Here is a 16,870-nt window from a genome sequence, read left to right as displayed (position 1 = left end):
TATTAATTTGTGTATAATACACAACTTAAATTGTGAAATTATTAAATTAAACGGTGAATTTTGTATATTAAATTGTGAATTCACTGTATTAAGTTGTGAATCAACTGTATTAAATTGTGAATTCAATGTATTAAGTTGGAAATTAACTGTATTAAGTTTTAAAATAACCGTGTGAACTGTGAATTATATTAAGCTGTGAATTTTTTATAAATTTTGTGTTATAATATGAATTATTTATGTTTGAATTTTGTATTAATTTTCTTGTAAATATATTAACTTTCTATATTGTATATAGTAGTTTTATAATTCTTTTACATTAACTCTAAATAAATGAATTAATATTTTATTAAACTGTGAATAAAGTATTTAATCGGTGAATATATGATTTTATATACATACATATATGATTTTGAAGGAATGATGGTTGCAATGGTGACTCATGGGGTTGGTAGGAGGGTATTGTAGTGGGTGGTGATGATAAACTTTATTTAACTCCTTTGAATTTTTGAATTTTTGTAAAATGGATTGTATTAAATTGTGAATTTTGTGAATTCAACTGTAAATAGATTATATTAAATTATATAATTTACTATATATATATATATATATATATATATATATATATATATATATATATATAGAGAGAGAGAGAGAGAGAGTAATAAATTATGAATGAAAATACTAAATTGTAAAAATTCTGAATTTTCCATTTTTTTAAGAAAAAGCACTAAAAAATTAGGATTTTTATATGTTTATTAATCATTCACATGTTTAATAACTATAAAATAAGGTTCTTAGAGTTCTTAATCTTTTTGGATTTTCATTTGAACCACTTCCTATATATATATATATATATATATATATATATATATATATATATATATATATATATATATATATATATATATATATATATATATATATATATATATATATATAATTCATTTCTCGAATATCGAAAACCGTAGTTACTATGGGTGAGCAAAAACTGAACCGCAAACCAAAAAAACCGAAAAAACCGTATAAACCGAAACCGAAATGAAAACCGATGGTGCAGTTTTTAGTTTTACAAAAACCGAAAATACTCGGTGCGGTTTGGTTTCTAGTCTCGCAAAAACCGCAAAAAACCGAACCGCACCGCATATATATATATATATATATATATATATATATATATATATATATATATATATATATAGCGAAAAGTGAATATACCCTTAAGGGTATATAAGCTTACGTACCCAAACTCATCATAACACGTCATTTTGTTTGATATATTCATTATAATGTTCTTAAACATCAATCATAACTTGATTTACTTTCAAGATTTTCAAAATTTCACTATTATCTTCCTCTTACATCAAATCTTTTTGCCGAACACCTATTAGGTTATATATATTATAGTTTAAAATGAAAATTATATGAATGGAAGATAAATGTAAAATTATAAAAATTTTGGAAGTAAATCAAGTTAGGAGTTTAATTATAAGAACATTGGACAATTACAATGTATATATACGATACAAAATGACATAGTATGGTGAGTTTGGGTACGTAAGCTTATATACCCTTATGGGTATATTCACTTTTCCCATATATATATATATATATATATATATATATATATATATATATATATATATATAAAGTGTTATAATTTGTAAGAACCAAAAACTTATGACAATTAAAGTTTTTATAAATATAAATGTCTATCTTATCTATTGAATGATGATTGTATATTTTTAAGCATACATGCAACAGTATTTACAATAACAAATAATGTTTATAATATTTTTTTAAAATTTAAATATGAAGAGTACTAGTGATATAGTATCATTTTTATTAATACATTAATTGATATTATCGTGAGTGGTTATGTAATTTGATTTCAAACCAAGAGTGGTGGTATCGGTTTATCTCCAATAAATGATTAGCACTCCTCATCTGAGTTAAAGTAACTCGCTGAGTTACTTGAGTTTGAGTAAAAAGGCAAAATGAAAACAAAAAAAAAAAACTAACAAAAAACCGCAAAAAACCGCAAAAACCGAACCGCATAAAACCGAACGGTGCGGTTTGTAAATTTCAAAAAACTGAAGTTGCGGTTTTCGGTTCGGTTTTAGCCAAAAACCGCACCGAACCGCACCATGCTCACCCCTAGTAGTTACTGACTTAAATGATGTCCCATAATTACTGAAAAACATATTGTTTTATTGAATATATTCATCCAAAGGAAAATTGCACAAGTAAGAACAACAGTAGTCAGCCGGAAGTCGTCCATTCATCATCGGTGGTGACCGAGCCCGGGAACCTGTTTCATTCTATTCATGACATGCAACTTCAATTCAATTCGTAAGGTATCATTAATCCCCAAATCCCACCCGCTTCCGTCATTAGATTCTGATATGCTTCCGTATTTGCGTTTCAATTAAGCTCTTTAATTAGTCCCGATGAACAGTAAACCCATGGAAGGTCTCATTTATGCCAAACACAACTCCTTTTTTGTCCCTTTTCGACCTAATCTGATTGAGAATTGCGTTACATCAATCGGACTCATATTTTGCAAAATCTGTCACCGCAATTGTTTCATTCTGCATGCAATGATGACGGAGGATGAAATTAACCTGTGTATATCTATTTTTTGCTTAGAAGAATCATGAAACCTCGTTCACAATCTCATCTTCAACCATGGAACCACTTTAACAAGTTCAGGAATCGGGTTTTGCTTGGTGCGTTTCTTCTTCTGGTAGTTTCCATGGAGGTTACTGTGTCACGATTCCTGGTTAAGTCACTGCCAGGTTTGCTTGGTGATCTTCCTTTCACACTTGAAACTGGGTAAGGTCATGCTCTTTCTAATAAAATCTAATTTCCTATGCAGATTGCGGGAAATAACAATGTGCTAAATTCTTGCTACCAAAATGTGCAATGTACTTATATTTTTATCCATATAATAGCAATGTATTTATATTTTATTTCTTTACTTATATTGTACTTTATTTGAGTAAATTGGTGAAAAATTGTAAGTAGGTTGCTTTTCTATGTAAAGAAATGTAAGTAGTTTGCAATTATAGGTAAAAAAATTAAGCATATTGCTATTTTGAGTAAAAATAAAGTATATGCACTATATTGGCAAAAAAAGACGAAAGTTTGTTACTTTCTGAAATTTGTGTTTTTATATATTATTCTTTATTTTTCTTTTTATATAGTAAATATACTAACTCTTAAAAGAACAATGTGGTTTAAGCTACATTGGGGTAGGAAAATCCGATGAAGTGCAACTATTTTACTACTTTTTTGAGTCTGAAGGGAACCCAAAAGCCGACCCTCTCATGATTTGGCTTACAGGAGGGCCTGGTTGTTCTGCTCTTTCTGGGCTTTTGTATGAGATAGGTATGTCTAAGATATGTAGTTTTTATTACTAATAGAGTAAATTACACGAATGGTCCTTATGGTTTGGGGTAATTTGTGCACTTGGTCCCTAAAAGGTCCCTCCTGTTTGTTTTTATTACGCGCTTGATCTCTACTATTTGTTTTTCTTACAGACTTGGTCCCTATCTTACCTAAAAAGACTATTATTTAAATAGAGAAAAATGATGGGGTATGTAAGGTAAGGTGAGGGGTGGGGTGGAATTGGGGGTGTGTTTATTTAAATAAATCAAAAAACCAAGGGCAAAATAGTATTTTTAGCTAAGACAGGACTAAGTGCGTAACAAAAACAAACAGTAGGGACCTTACAAGTTAAAAAAAAAAAAAAAAAAAGTTAGGGTCCAAACGTGCAAATTACCCTAAACCATAGGGACTATTCATGTAATTTACTCTTACTAATAAATTAATGCCACAATATGTGTCTTGCTCTTTCCATCATAAATTTAAGAGGATATTAAGTGTTGGTGTTTATAAGTTGTAACAGGCCCATTCATGATCGACTATGCAAATTCTACTTTGGAGAAGCCAATGCTCCAGATAAACCCTCACAGTTGGACAAAGGTGTAATTTTACTACTTGTATATAGTATTTCATTTTAGAGTTTATAACCTTTTTTAATGTTAAAAGTCCAATTAGTACAAGTGTCTTGATAATATAATTAATGAAATAAGTGTTACATTTTAGGTGGCTAATATAATATTTCTTGATCAACCTGCTGGATCTGGATTCTCGTATGCAAAAACTCCTGAAGCTTACATAACAAACGATACATTATCAACAATGCAGGTTTACCATTTTCTGAGGAAGGTAACTTAAGGTCATTTTTACGTTTCCATTTACATTCTTGGAGGCATACTCACATTTTTCCATTTGTGTCCTTGACAATGGATTTGTAATATATGTGTATCAAAATTAATAGTGGCTCCTGGAACATCCTAAATTTCTCAACAATCCATTGTATCTTGGTTCTGATTCCTATGGTGGGATAGTGGTGCCAATGATTGTTCAAGAAATATATAACGGTATATTCTTAATACATAGCAGTGTACTAATTAAGCTTCTGTTGACTAAATAGTCTTTCTTAAGAGGTTAATTTTCAGCTTCTTGTTTCCCTCTTTTAGGTAATGAAGTTGGAGAAGGGCTACATATCAACATAAAAGTACAAACTATTTACCTAATCTTTTCTCTAATGAACAATTGTGGGTTACATTAGCTTTGATTGGACTTGAAAAAGATTTACCTAATCTCTTCTTGGATGATCACTAAATATTTTCCAACTTAGGGATACGTGCTTGGTAACCCTTCAACAGACGCAAGTCTTGACTATAATTCAAAAATCCCATTCGCTCATCGTATGGGATTCTTATCTGATGCAATCTACAAGGTAAATAACTATAGTTGGATTAATTACGTGCCTAGATTATTAGATATATATCATTTTCTTATATAGCTTTCCTAGCTGCAAATCACAATATATATCCGGGATTTAGTTAAGTTTTATATTTTTTCAGTCAACTAAAGAAAATTGTCATGGAGAGTACTTAAATGTTGATCCCAACAACAGCCTCTGCGTACACTACCTTCAAGTGGTAGATAAAGTACATGACCTAGACTTTTAACTCGGATTACTTACTAGCTAATAATGTCATCTTCAGAATCTGTGTATATTCCGTTTAATCTTCTTTTTTTTTTTTTTTTTTTTTTTTTAAATTTATCTACAGTGCCTGGAAAGAATTCGCAAGGCTCACATTTTAGAGCCTTATTGTGACACTCTAAATACCCTCAAATCTGATCTCTTTAGTAGGGGATTAAGATCTCTTGACAAAACCTCTATGGATATTTGGTCGTTACCTCAACTTCAGATACAAGGCTGTCGGGTATATATATATATATATATATATATATATATATATATATATATATATATATATATAGATATATATATATATATATATATATATATATATATATATGTGTGTGTGTGTGTGTGTGTGTGTGTGTGAGAATAAGATTTTTGTGTTGTAACAGGAGGACAACTATCTGTACTCGTATACATGGGCTAACAGAAAAGACGTGCGAGAGGCTCTTGACATTCATGAGGTATGTGAGTTGTATTTAAATCCATGTTCATCTTGAATATACAGGATAATATAATCTCATAACCACCAGGAATATAAAGAAATCGAGTGGGTGCGATGCAATGAAACCTTGCGTTCTCCTAATGATCATAAGAAGGTCTTATCTTACACGCACACTGTCCCTAGTACAGTTGCCTATCATCGACACCTTGCTGATAGAAATTGTCAAGCTCTTGTATATAGGTGTTACGCTTCATCCATCGCTCCCTCTCAATATCATATATCTATATATACTCTATATCTTAAGTTAATTAAAACTAGAGTCTACTTGGACTTAAAGGGCATAGCATAGTTGGTTCTCGGGGTTCTATACTTCCAAAAAGGTCAAGGGTTCGAGTCTCGGCAGCTGCAACATGGGAGTTTCAATTCTAATGTGGATTGATGTTTTTATAAGCGAGTCGTTGTTTACCTAATTTACATCTCGTATGATGTTGGGCAGGTGGGCAGGTGGGGTAGGACTGAGTCAGCTCAGGGTTGTTGGAATAATAACCCTTTGAAGAAAACTAGAGTCCGCTATTTGTCGATCTTATTCATGCATGCATGTGGTATCTAAATTTTTTTTATTTAAAGTAAATGAACATTGGTTACATTTTACAGTGGAGATCATGACATGGTTGTTCCATATTTGGGTACATTAAAATGGATTGAATCGCTAAATCTGTTAGTTGTGGATGATTGGAGACCTTGGTTTGTTGATGAACAAGTAGCCGGGTTAGTTTGTTTTCATTGACATGATATCATCTAAATGAATGCTAAAATACTAAAGGTCCGTCTGGTTGTGGAAAATTTTCCAGTTTTCTAAGAAAAAATTTCAAGAAAAACGGAAATTTTGAAAACGCGTTTGGTTCGTTCAGTTTTCCAGAATTTCCTAAGAAACTGGAATTTTTCAGTTTTTCAAATTGTATGTAAATTAGAAAAGTGATTTTTACAGTTTTCCAAAGATTTCTAAATTTCTCAGATGGAAAATGAAAACTCCACCGATTCCAACCAAACGCGTTTTCTAAAATTTTCATTGAAAACTGAAAATGAAAACCCAACTCTATTTTTTAAAAACTTTTTCTTAGAAAATGAAAATGGTTTTCCACAACCAAATGCACCATAATATTTCAGTTTTCCAAATTGTTTTGTTGTCTTACTTTCTTGCAGATACACCATCAAATACTCAAACCACAACTACAACTTGACCTTTACTACTGTAAAGGTGAGAAATCTTCATCAAAAACTTCTCCTCACTATAGCTTCTCTTGTCTCATGAAAGTGGCAATGTTTGACTTTGTAAAAATTAGTATACTTGTAAAAAATGTTGTCAAATACAACATTCTTGTTATGATCGTGATGGTTGACCTTTGTGTTAAAGGGAGGAGGTCACACAGCTCCGGAGTATAAACCTAAAGAATGTTTAAGCATGCTTAAGAGGTGGCTTGCTAATGAAGATCTGTAATCAACACTACTGAAGTTAAAACTTTTGTTCCTTGTGTTGTACTTTTTGTAAGTCAATTTCGATAGATATTGTAATGTAGCTTTGTAAAATGTGTTATCATCCCGTAATTCTTCTAAAATAATTGACATTTGCAAAAGTTAATGAGATGCTTTACATATAGCCCTACTAGTCTACTATGACAACACCTCCACATTTGTTAACAAGTTGATTTTGTGATTTTTGTAAAAATCACTTTTGTAAAAATCCCGACTAATCTCCGATTAATCTCTGCATACATAATGAGTTAAACAATATAAAATGATGAAATTTTAACACTTTGAAGGAATTTTATCTCAATCGATACTATTTGAGGTATTATTAGTGTTGTATTAATTATATTAACCTATTTTGTTATGATATTAGTGGTATTTACGAACTTTGATATGATATAGTCATATCTAATTTTTTAAAATTCAAAAAATTAGCAATTAATGGTCTCCGATTAATCTTCGTCTAACCGATTAATCTCTTAACCTCAATCCACCGATTAGTTAAGTGTTTATTTACAACCTTGTATAAAATAAATATAAAGTATTTGTTTTTTAGTCGATTTTGAGAATATTAGGTTAGTTTTCTGTTCTAATCAAATTACAAGTGGCATCAAAAACAGTATGATACTTGTTTTAACCGAGATACTTGTTTTCTTTTTATATGTTTTGACCCTCACATACCTAAACAATGAGAGAGATATTAGTTATTTTATACCATCTTAGCGGGGCTTAATATAAATGAAGCCCATTTGAAAGCCCGGAGTATTAAATCATAAGTTTGGACCACTTTGACCTAAAATGAACAAAAAATCTTCGATATGAAAACCTCTCCGTCCTTTTTAGGATAGTGATGGTTAAAAATCATAGTAACCTATGTTTATAACTTTATTTATTTTTACTTTCATATGGCATGTACTTTTTGATAGGTTTATAACTTTATATACATCTTTATTTAAACAAAACTTATCATCTACTTTAAACCAGACTTTAATTTTCTTTAGAAACAAATGAAATACTCCAAAAATCACAATTTTTAAACAGCTCCTGGCATCAATATATTTTTTAATTTTTTTCTAAACTAGGGTCGTTTACACCATAAAAAAACAGACCAATGACAAAACTATCTTCTAATTATACAATATTATGGAAAATGAATATCTAGAGATTATATGCCAACCAAAACCAGAACTATATATACTATATACTAACATTAAAAAAAAAAAAAAAAATGAAACAAACCAAAAAAAAACAAGCCCTTAGTGAATTGGCTTCCTACTTTCTCAATACTAACTCAAAAAAAAAAAAAAAAAAAAAAAGTACTTGATCAGATTGGGGATCACAAGGTCAATTTGGTAAATTTGAATCCTTCCTTGCAGACTCCTATAACTGGTGGTTATCAATCGGCTCTCAATCTCAGTATCTCCTTGGCAGTTCTCAATCTAAAATATGGCATATGCTCCTACAAAAATAAAAGATATTTACTACTATTTATGACAAATTTAAAAGCAATGAATATATATATATATATATATATATATATATATATATATATATATATATATATATATAAATAATTTGTTTTCTTCAATATTCATTTCTCTATTAAGTTATTAGAATATGGTTTACCTGATTGAAGCACAATCCAATGTCCCTGCTATAAAAGTCTGCATATTTTATCATGAACATGCCACAATCATACCTGCCCACAAACAAATCCAACTACTAAAAAAAAATTAAAAATTATAATCCCAATAAATTACAATCTCTAAATCCCAATGTCCTATGGAGGGCATTCATGTCTTTTGCACAGAAAGAGATTTCAATAGCATTTTTCAACTTGCAGCGTAGATGAATTTCATTGACTTTATTCAATTCAATTATCATAAAGTCAACAAGAAAAATGTCCAAACTCCAAAAGCTACCAGATTCCAAATAATAAAAAATTTCCTTTTTTGGTAAATATTATGAAAACTATTTCAAGAAAGTGAATAGTATACACACCCGTTTTCTTGATTAGGAAGATCAGTGACAAATTCTTGCTTCCAACAACTGACATCGATGTTTTTTCCAGTCTTGTCCTTCACCTCATCAGTGATGTATGTGGCCTGAAAACATGAAACAACACATAAGATTCATACATGGATGCAAGGGTATTTTAGTCTTTTTACACAAATAAGGTAAAGAAATGGAATCTGGCCTAGGAATTGAAATCTGTTATGCATTCGGTTGGCAAGAAATAGAATGGAATTCTTTTTGAAAAAAGAATATTTCACTTTTAATGGGGGGTATTTTAGTCTTTTAAATAATAAAGAGAAGAAAAGGGAAAAACATACCAACATTTTCATTACTTTCTTATCTGCCCCTCCAAGTGAGTCAAGATACTGGAATTTTTCTTCTTTTTTGTTGATAACAGCCAAACACCAGTGTATTTCTTTATGAATGGGAACAAATATCTGTTTAAAACTATTATTAGCAAACAAGTAGAAAAAAAAATAGAAAATTAAAATCTTTTCATTTACCTTGTCACACTCAAGGAGACCATATCCTAACTTCTTCTGTGTAGTCCATCTTCTAACTGACTTATAGTCATACCCTGTTCTTCCACTTATCAACTGCCAAAAATAAAATTATAATTTAGAATATAAGTTTCTATATATGACTAGATAATTGGAGAAATATTTTACATATTACTTAGGCTCATATTACTTATGCCCATTATGCATTTATGATAATCAATAAATCCTTTTATCTTGAGATATAAATAATTTCAACAATTACCAAATCTATGAACAAGAAAAGATAGAAAAAAAGGAATGTGATTAACCAACCTTCTTGTAGAAAAATGTGTTGAAGAAATGACATTTCAAAAACTTTTGGGGATCCCTAGTTTCCCTCTCCTTTAGCAACTCAAGATAAACATTGATGACCTTTAATAAAGAAATCAGCAGTGTAAGCTTGCATATTATTAATACATTAATATACTTTCATATATAACATTTTAAGTCAATAATCACCTCATCATTTAACCATGCCTTAGGTCTCAAACATTGCAGAACTTCCCCTGTGATTGTAATATTTGAGTTTTCATGATTGACAAAAGGCTTCCTCCTACAAATTTGAAAGTCCATTTAAAATCTGACAAATCAGATGAAGAAAAAAAATAAAGCATTCTTGGTTTGTATACAGTTTACTACATATCTACAAACATACACAAACAAAAAAACATACCGATTAGAATAAGACAGTGCATTATCAACCATTTTCTCTTCGTCCTCTGTAAGAGGTCTAAAAGGGTCATTTAAATCCTGAAAAAACAATTGATTTGATATGAAAAACAGTTGATAGAATATATAAAGTTATAAACTTCAATCCAAATTACCAATGAAAGTTGAATACAAACTGTTTACCTCCTTTTTCTTAGCAGGATGTGATTGTTGATATAAAGCTCTCCTCTTTTCGTGTAACTCGATATCAAAATTTATCCTCCTCAATTTAGAATCACTCCTTTTAGCAGATTCATACAACTTCTTATGCAAAGGGGAACCCATATCTACATCCATAGCATCTGAACCCCGGTCCAAAGACAAAGATTCCAACATCTTTCCATTTGTCAACTCAGATACAACTTCAGAAGAAGTTGAGGGTGTCTTTTGATCCAATTCCCAATATTTGGCTGCTATTTCTTGTACCTCCCCTGAACTATGAATGTGTTTTATCGCATCTTTCACCATTTCAACCTCCTCAACACTAGAACTCGTAGAAGCAGCCTTGTCATATTTAAAATTCTCCTCTTTATCAACATCAATTACTTCCGTCATATCCTGCTTTTCAAACACAACAAGCCTGCAAGCACCAATTGCAGATTCCTTCGCGTGTTTGTACTTCGAAAACAGATCATTCATATTTTCACCCGAAATGTAAGATTTTTGTCTAACAATCCCACTAGAACCACCATTGAGTCTTTTCACAGTAGAAGTAAATCCACTAACAATTATACAAGGAGCATGAACTTCTCTATTGATCGGGGTTACCGGCTTAGGATATTGGCTGAGCCTGGAAACCGAACTTCTTGAAGTTTTCGTTGGAGCAATGTGAGGCGAAGACCAAGATGATGATTTGAGTTTCTTCGCAACGTGTAGAGAGTTGTAACCGTACACAGATGGTGATGAAGTTTGAAATTCTGCGTCGCGCTTGTTCCGATTAATCGTTAAAGCACCCATTACTGCTGAAAAATGAAAGCGATCTAGGGTTTTCTCCAAACCCTAGGAAGAATTTCTGTCAAGCAATTGTATGTTAACATACAAACAGCAACAAATTGAAAATCTAAAACCCTAGAATAGGAAAGGATTGTGAATTTGGCGTAAAGTTAGGGCTCGTAAGATTGGAGTAAATAGTTTTGTGCTGGGATAAATTGACGTTGATTTCAGCTGCGAATGTCTTACCGGCTGGGTGTTCACGGGTGGGTTTTAAACGGTGAAACCGGTCAAATTACGCAAGGGTTAGTTTAGCCGTTTGTTTTTTTTTTTTTTTTTCTTCATGTGGTTTCAAATATTCGAAACCGTAATAAAGCTGTTTTGTTTTGCGGTTTAAAAATTTTCAAGCGGTATAAAATTGGATCAAACTCGAGAATTTATATATATATATATATATATATATATATATATATATATATATATATATATATATATATATATATATATATATATATATATATATATATCTTTATACTAATAAAAGAGTAGCTTTTTTGCCATGTGTCATCATATTAGACATTTTAATTAATGTGTTGTCACTTGTCAATTTATTAGTTTTTCCATTTTTAATTTATTAGACCTCCTCATTAATGTGATTCTATTCTAAATTTTAAATTTTAAATTATTGTTTTCATTAATTCACAAATACAAAATATCTAATATATATTAAAAATTAATTTTATATATTTATTTGAATCAATGATTATAATTTCACATAACTAATAAAAATATCTCTTAAAATAACAATTTATTTAAAATAACTTATTAATAATTTTGAATTTTTACTATAAAAGTTTGATTAATTTTATAACCGTGGTTCCCACGGGTTATAAACTAGTGTATATATATATATATATATATATATATATATATATATATATATATATATATATATATATATATATATATAATTAATTTTTAATATATATATATATATATATATATATATATATATATATATATATATATATATAGAGAGAGAGAGAGAGAGAGAGAAAGAGAGAGAGGTAAGTTGAATAGAAAAAATAAAAAATGTTAAGAATTATTTTCAGCCAATCATTTATCTAATATGTACACCTTAAAAAAATGTGTGTGTCATTTTTCATTAAGGGTATCTTTGTAAATTAGCCACTTTTTTATATTGAACTTACTTGTTCGTTGTTATCAGTTTCCGATTTGATGATATATTTATCTCGTTTGAATCAGATATGAGGAATTCATTATCAAGATTCTTTTCTTTATATAACTCGTTAGCAATTATACGTATTTTTTCCATTAATCGTGAAGTTTCGCATCTTTATTTCAGTTTTCTTATTCATATACAGTTTCCAATTTAATTAGGTATGTATATCGTTTGAATCGGATATATCGGAGTTCATTATCAAGATTATTGCTTTATATAATTTGTTAGGAATTACGCGTATTATTTTCGTTTTTGCTGAAGTTTCGAATATGTGTTGGAGTTGTTTCATCGGATTTTTGTTATGTAGTTTGAGATCTTTATTTCAAATCGGAATTGATTTAATTTTCAATCGGATATATCGTTGTAGTTTTTACGCTCTGAATTGAGAGATTGCTTAATTACATCATCTAATCGAGCTGATTTAATTTTCTTTCAGATATTTTGTACGTTGAGGTGAGATATATTCGAAATTAACCAGGTTTTCATATTTACGACTTTTTTTGTGAGATATATTCGATATTAAGATTGTTTTTATTTATTTATATAGATTATTTGGTTTATTATGTCAAATTCTAGTGTTATTGATGGCGATTTGTATTCTTCTATGTGTGAGAGTGAACAAGAAGATGTTGAAAACTTATTTTTTGAAGGTATCAATTATTGAATTATTTTGTTGTTTTTAATTTTGATGATTATCATTTATTGACATATGAATATGTTACTATGAATAAATTATTGTCTTATTCATATATGAATAAACATGTGATAATTGTAATTTCAAATTTATTATTATTTTCGTTTTATTCATATATGAATAAGTTATGTTTATTTTATATATTTTGAATCCTCATGAATTTTATGTATTCATATATGAATGTTTTATTAATCTATTAATAAACATTGTTTTTTGTTTTATTCATATGAATTTCATGTATTCATATATGATTGTTTTATTCATGCATTATTAGATTGATTTAGATTTATAATTTTTTAGGTGGTGAATCGTCGAGTTCAGTAGATGATGCGTAACATTGTAGTGATATAATTAGAGAACATGTCTATAAACCAGATGTACCTGTTCAACTTATTCCATTTAAAGGTTTAATCTTCAAATCATTAAAGTTGGCCATCAAAATGTATTCTGAGTATGCTGAAATTGGTGGTTTTGATGTGAGACTAAGCGCACAGTCAAGGTTCGATAACAAGATTATAAAGAAGAAACATGTTATATGTAATCATGGTGGCAAACAGAAAAAAGAAATCTTGTGACACATTGGGTACAAGTGGTGTTAGGAGGAAACAAAATTCAAATTCAAGAGTTATTGGTTGTTAAGCAAATATTATATTTGAATCTGTGTATGGAATTCAAGACTATAAAGTTTTTCAGTTTGATGAACTTTACAACCATCCACTTGAGAAGAGAAGTGATTTAAAAAAAGCGAGGCAAATGTCGTATTCAGAAAAAGAGTTTATAGTGTGTGCTTCCACATCAAAAATAGGCCCAACTATGGCTCGTAAGTTGAGGGCAAAGCCCAAATTAGTTGACAATAAAAATTTAAGGAGAGATATCAACAGGGTTATAAATTATAAAGATGCTCAAATGATAGTAAACACAATGAATGACCCTCGAGCTCACTATCCAAATTACTCATTTGAGTTTAATTGTTAAGATGATGTTTTGGACTGTATGTTTTCAGCTGATGAAACGGAGAAGACATATGATGTTTTGGATCAGTTGAACCAAATATAATGTCATCGACATAAATTTGAACAAGCATCAAATGATCCCCTACTTTCTTTTGAAATAAAGTGGGATCAACGGATTCTTGTTTAAATTTAGCCATTTTAAAAAAAATGGTAAGAGTCGCGTACCAGGCACAAGGTGCTTGTTTCAAGTCATACACTGCCTTGTCGAGAATATATAACAGTGATTAGGATACTTATCGTTAACGAAACCGAGTGGTTGTTCGACGTATACCATTTCTTCAAGAACACCACTGCAGAATGCACATTTTACATCCATCTGGTAGACATCAAAATCCTTGTGTATTGCATAAGCCAGAAAAATTCGTACCGCCTCGAGTCTTACGACTGGAGAAAAGGTTTCTTCATAATCCATTCCTTTTTTTTTACAATAACTGTAACGCCCCATTTCTGGTATGTGATTTAAATAAAGTAATTTTTCATTCTTGAGGGGTACTCGACGAGTCAGTAGCCCGACTCGTCGAGTAGAGACGGGATTTGCACGCGGTTTAAGTTGGCGACTCGACGAGTCCATATTCTCGGACTCGGTGAGTCTGCCAGTCTGGATTAAACCCTAATTTTAAGGGTTTGCACCCTATTTAAACGTCATTATAGCCCCAAACCAGTCTCCTTCAATTCCCAGAGACTTATTCCCGAAACCTTAGCCTCCTTAAAGTGTGTGTGAGTGATCTTCCCCTTGTGAAGGAACTTTTGGTGCATGCATATTGGAGCAAAGAGAAGAAGGAGAAGGTAGAAGAGCTCAAGGAAGAAGAAGTAGATCCATAATACACTCCTCTTTGGCCATCCCTTCCGGTAATGAAATTTCCATCTTGATTATTGTGTTAATAGATCTAGTTTGTCCCCAAATTGTTGGCTTTAAGCTCAAAAACCCCAAATCCTTTGTGATAAAGTCTTGTGATCGAGTCATATCTCAGATCTAGCCTCTCTTGAGCTCCAGAAGCTCAAGGATACCATCTTTTGGCAGCCATGGCTTTGTTTTGGTCTAATAACCCCCATAATAGCAAAGTTTGAGTGTTATTGCTTCATTGCATCTTAGAAACACGTAAAGTTAGCAACTTTACGTGTTCAGATAGTCCTAGAAGCTTAGATCTATGAATTGGATGCACTAAAGTTGATTAGAATCGACTGTATGGATTCTTCATGCAAAGGACTCAGCGAGTTGGGTCGCGATTCTTAGACTCTCGGTTCAGTAGTAGCGAGTCTGTGTAGTGAGTAGAGTAAGGACTCAATGAGTTAAGACTTGGATCTGGAAGCACACGGACTCGACGAGTTGTTCATACGACTTGGCGAGTCATAGATTGGGTGTGTTCTTATGTTGAAGGGGAACTCGACAAGTTGTTCATACAACTCAGCGAGTCAGTTGAAGGACGACTAGACATTAATGTAGAAGGAGAACTCGTTGAGTGTCACAACTAGAAATTTTGATGCTTTGTAAACATTGAACAACGATAACATGGTGATTAAAACTTGAAAGCATTTATGATGCTTATTCAATGACAACAAAATTTCATCAAACACTCTATACAAACACTTCAAATAGTCAACAAAGAATTGGAAACCCTAGAAATCCCGGTTTAGGTCCATCATGGACTAGGATTTCCTTATTGGGCCTAATGAGCCAATAAGCTTCCAATTTGACTATTTCGGGCTTAGAACTCTTAAATGGGCCCTAATTGGACCCATATTCATGAAACTTAACATTTTGTACCATAATGGATCTAAAATGGACTAGTTTATCTCTAATGGGCCATAACAAATCTAACTAGCCTAAATGGGCCATGAGACTCATACTTTAATTTATTTTGGGCCGTGAACCATCTCCAAAGACCTATTGGGCCGAAAAATCATTAAAATGGGCCATAATATGGATTTAAGTACAAAAAGGCCCAAATTCTTTCTTTCTTTTCTCTCTCTCTCTCTCTCTCTCTCTCTCGGCCCAACTACAAAAAAATGAGGGGAAAATAGTTGACTTAATGTTGCCACCTCACAATTATACATGGGGTATCCATGCAATCCTCTCATGTTCCCATGCATGTCAACTCAATTCACTCTCTCTTCTCTCCCCTCCTCTTAATTCGGCCAAAACACACACACCCCATCACTATTTCAAAGTTTCTTCAAAACTCTCTCTAGAACTCCTTCACTTTTCCTCCAAAATTTCAAGAATCACAAGGGGCTACAAGAAGATCTTTCTTAATATCACTAATCATTGGTAAGTTGTTGTTTAATCAATGCTTTAACTTCTTGATTACCTCAAAAATCTCCCTTAACTCATAGATAATTCGTGATCTTGCTTCTTAGAACACATCTAAGCCAAAGATCTTCCAAGAAGCTTGCTAGGCCGAAAAATTTCACCATTTTCTTTCATTTCTTCTTTAAAACCGAGATCCACAAGAAAAGGTGAGTTCATACCCCTCTATTTTCGGTTTTTACAAGATTTAAGGGGGAGGGGAGGGAATACAAGTAAAATGTGTAGATATATGTGTTTTGTATGATATGTGTGATTTCTTGAATTTATTTGATAAATACGTGTGAAAAATCATGATCTAGCCGAGATCCTTAACCCTGATTAGGATATATATGTTCTAAGGCATCTTAAAACATGTTATTATCAAGACCAAGGTATTATACAAGTTCAA

The 16,870-nt window shown here is 31.1% G+C and overlaps 2 protein-coding genes across 6 annotated transcripts; one reads left to right on the top strand and one right to left on the bottom strand.

Annotated features, from left to right (window-relative positions):
- Positions 1 to 2,222: 2,222 nt before the first annotated feature.
- On the top strand, positions 2,223 to 7,177 carry LOC111891867 (serine carboxypeptidase-like 13). 3 transcript variants are annotated; one of them, XM_052764343.1, is made up of 15 exons: positions 2,223 to 2,354; positions 2,647 to 2,832; positions 3,242 to 3,387; positions 3,908 to 3,984; positions 4,108 to 4,230; positions 4,343 to 4,445; positions 4,545 to 4,582; positions 4,706 to 4,807; positions 4,935 to 5,021; positions 5,145 to 5,300; positions 5,452 to 5,523; positions 5,593 to 5,744; positions 6,159 to 6,272; positions 6,708 to 6,762; positions 6,919 to 7,176. In XM_052764343.1, exons 2-15 carry the CDS (start codon positions 2,654 to 2,656, stop codon positions 7,000 to 7,002), a joined length of 1,488 nt encoding a protein of 495 aa, XP_052620303.1. In that variant the 5' UTR covers positions 2,223 to 2,354; positions 2,647 to 2,653; the 3' UTR covers positions 7,003 to 7,176. The 3 variants fall into 3 exon arrangements, with proteins under 3 accessions (XP_052620303.1, XP_052620305.1, XP_052620306.1); XM_052764345.1 differs by having other exon boundaries at positions 2,231 to 2,354; positions 2,650 to 2,832; XM_052764346.1 differs by lacking the exon at positions 2,223 to 2,354 and adding an exon at positions 2,876 to 2,924 and having other exon boundaries at positions 2,655 to 2,795; positions 6,919 to 7,177.
- Positions 7,178 to 8,143: 966 nt separating this feature from the next.
- LOC111891874 (ubiquitin-like-specific protease ESD4) lies at positions 8,144 to 11,485 on the bottom strand. Of its 3 annotated transcripts, none has more exons than XR_002850382.3 (9): positions 10,439 to 11,485; positions 10,260 to 10,336; positions 10,046 to 10,139; positions 9,860 to 9,958; positions 9,551 to 9,643; positions 9,365 to 9,484; positions 9,033 to 9,136; positions 8,658 to 8,753; positions 8,144 to 8,490 (listed from the first exon to the last, which is right to left on the bottom strand). XR_002850382.3 is itself a non-coding variant. In XM_023887936.3 (9 exons), the coding sequence occupies exons 1-9, from the start codon at positions 11,249 to 11,251 to the stop codon at positions 8,428 to 8,430; spliced, it is 1,536 nt and encodes a 511-aa protein (XP_023743704.1). In that variant the 5' UTR covers positions 11,252 to 11,484; the 3' UTR covers positions 8,144 to 8,427. The 3 variants fall into 3 exon arrangements, 1 of the variants encoding a protein (XP_023743704.1); XR_002850383.3 differs by having other exon boundaries at positions 8,658 to 8,750; XM_023887936.3 differs by having other exon boundaries at positions 8,658 to 8,730; positions 10,439 to 11,484.
- Positions 11,486 to 16,870: the final 5,385 nt, after the last annotated feature.

Source organism: Lactuca sativa, chromosome 5 (assembly GCF_002870075.4).
Source record: "Lactuca sativa cultivar Salinas chromosome 5, Lsat_Salinas_v11, whole genome shotgun sequence".
NCBI classification, from domain to species: Eukaryota; Viridiplantae; Streptophyta; class Magnoliopsida; order Asterales; family Asteraceae; genus Lactuca; species Lactuca sativa.
Note: the sequence above shows the minus strand (reverse complement) of the source record. Positions and strands in the feature narration are given on the sequence as shown.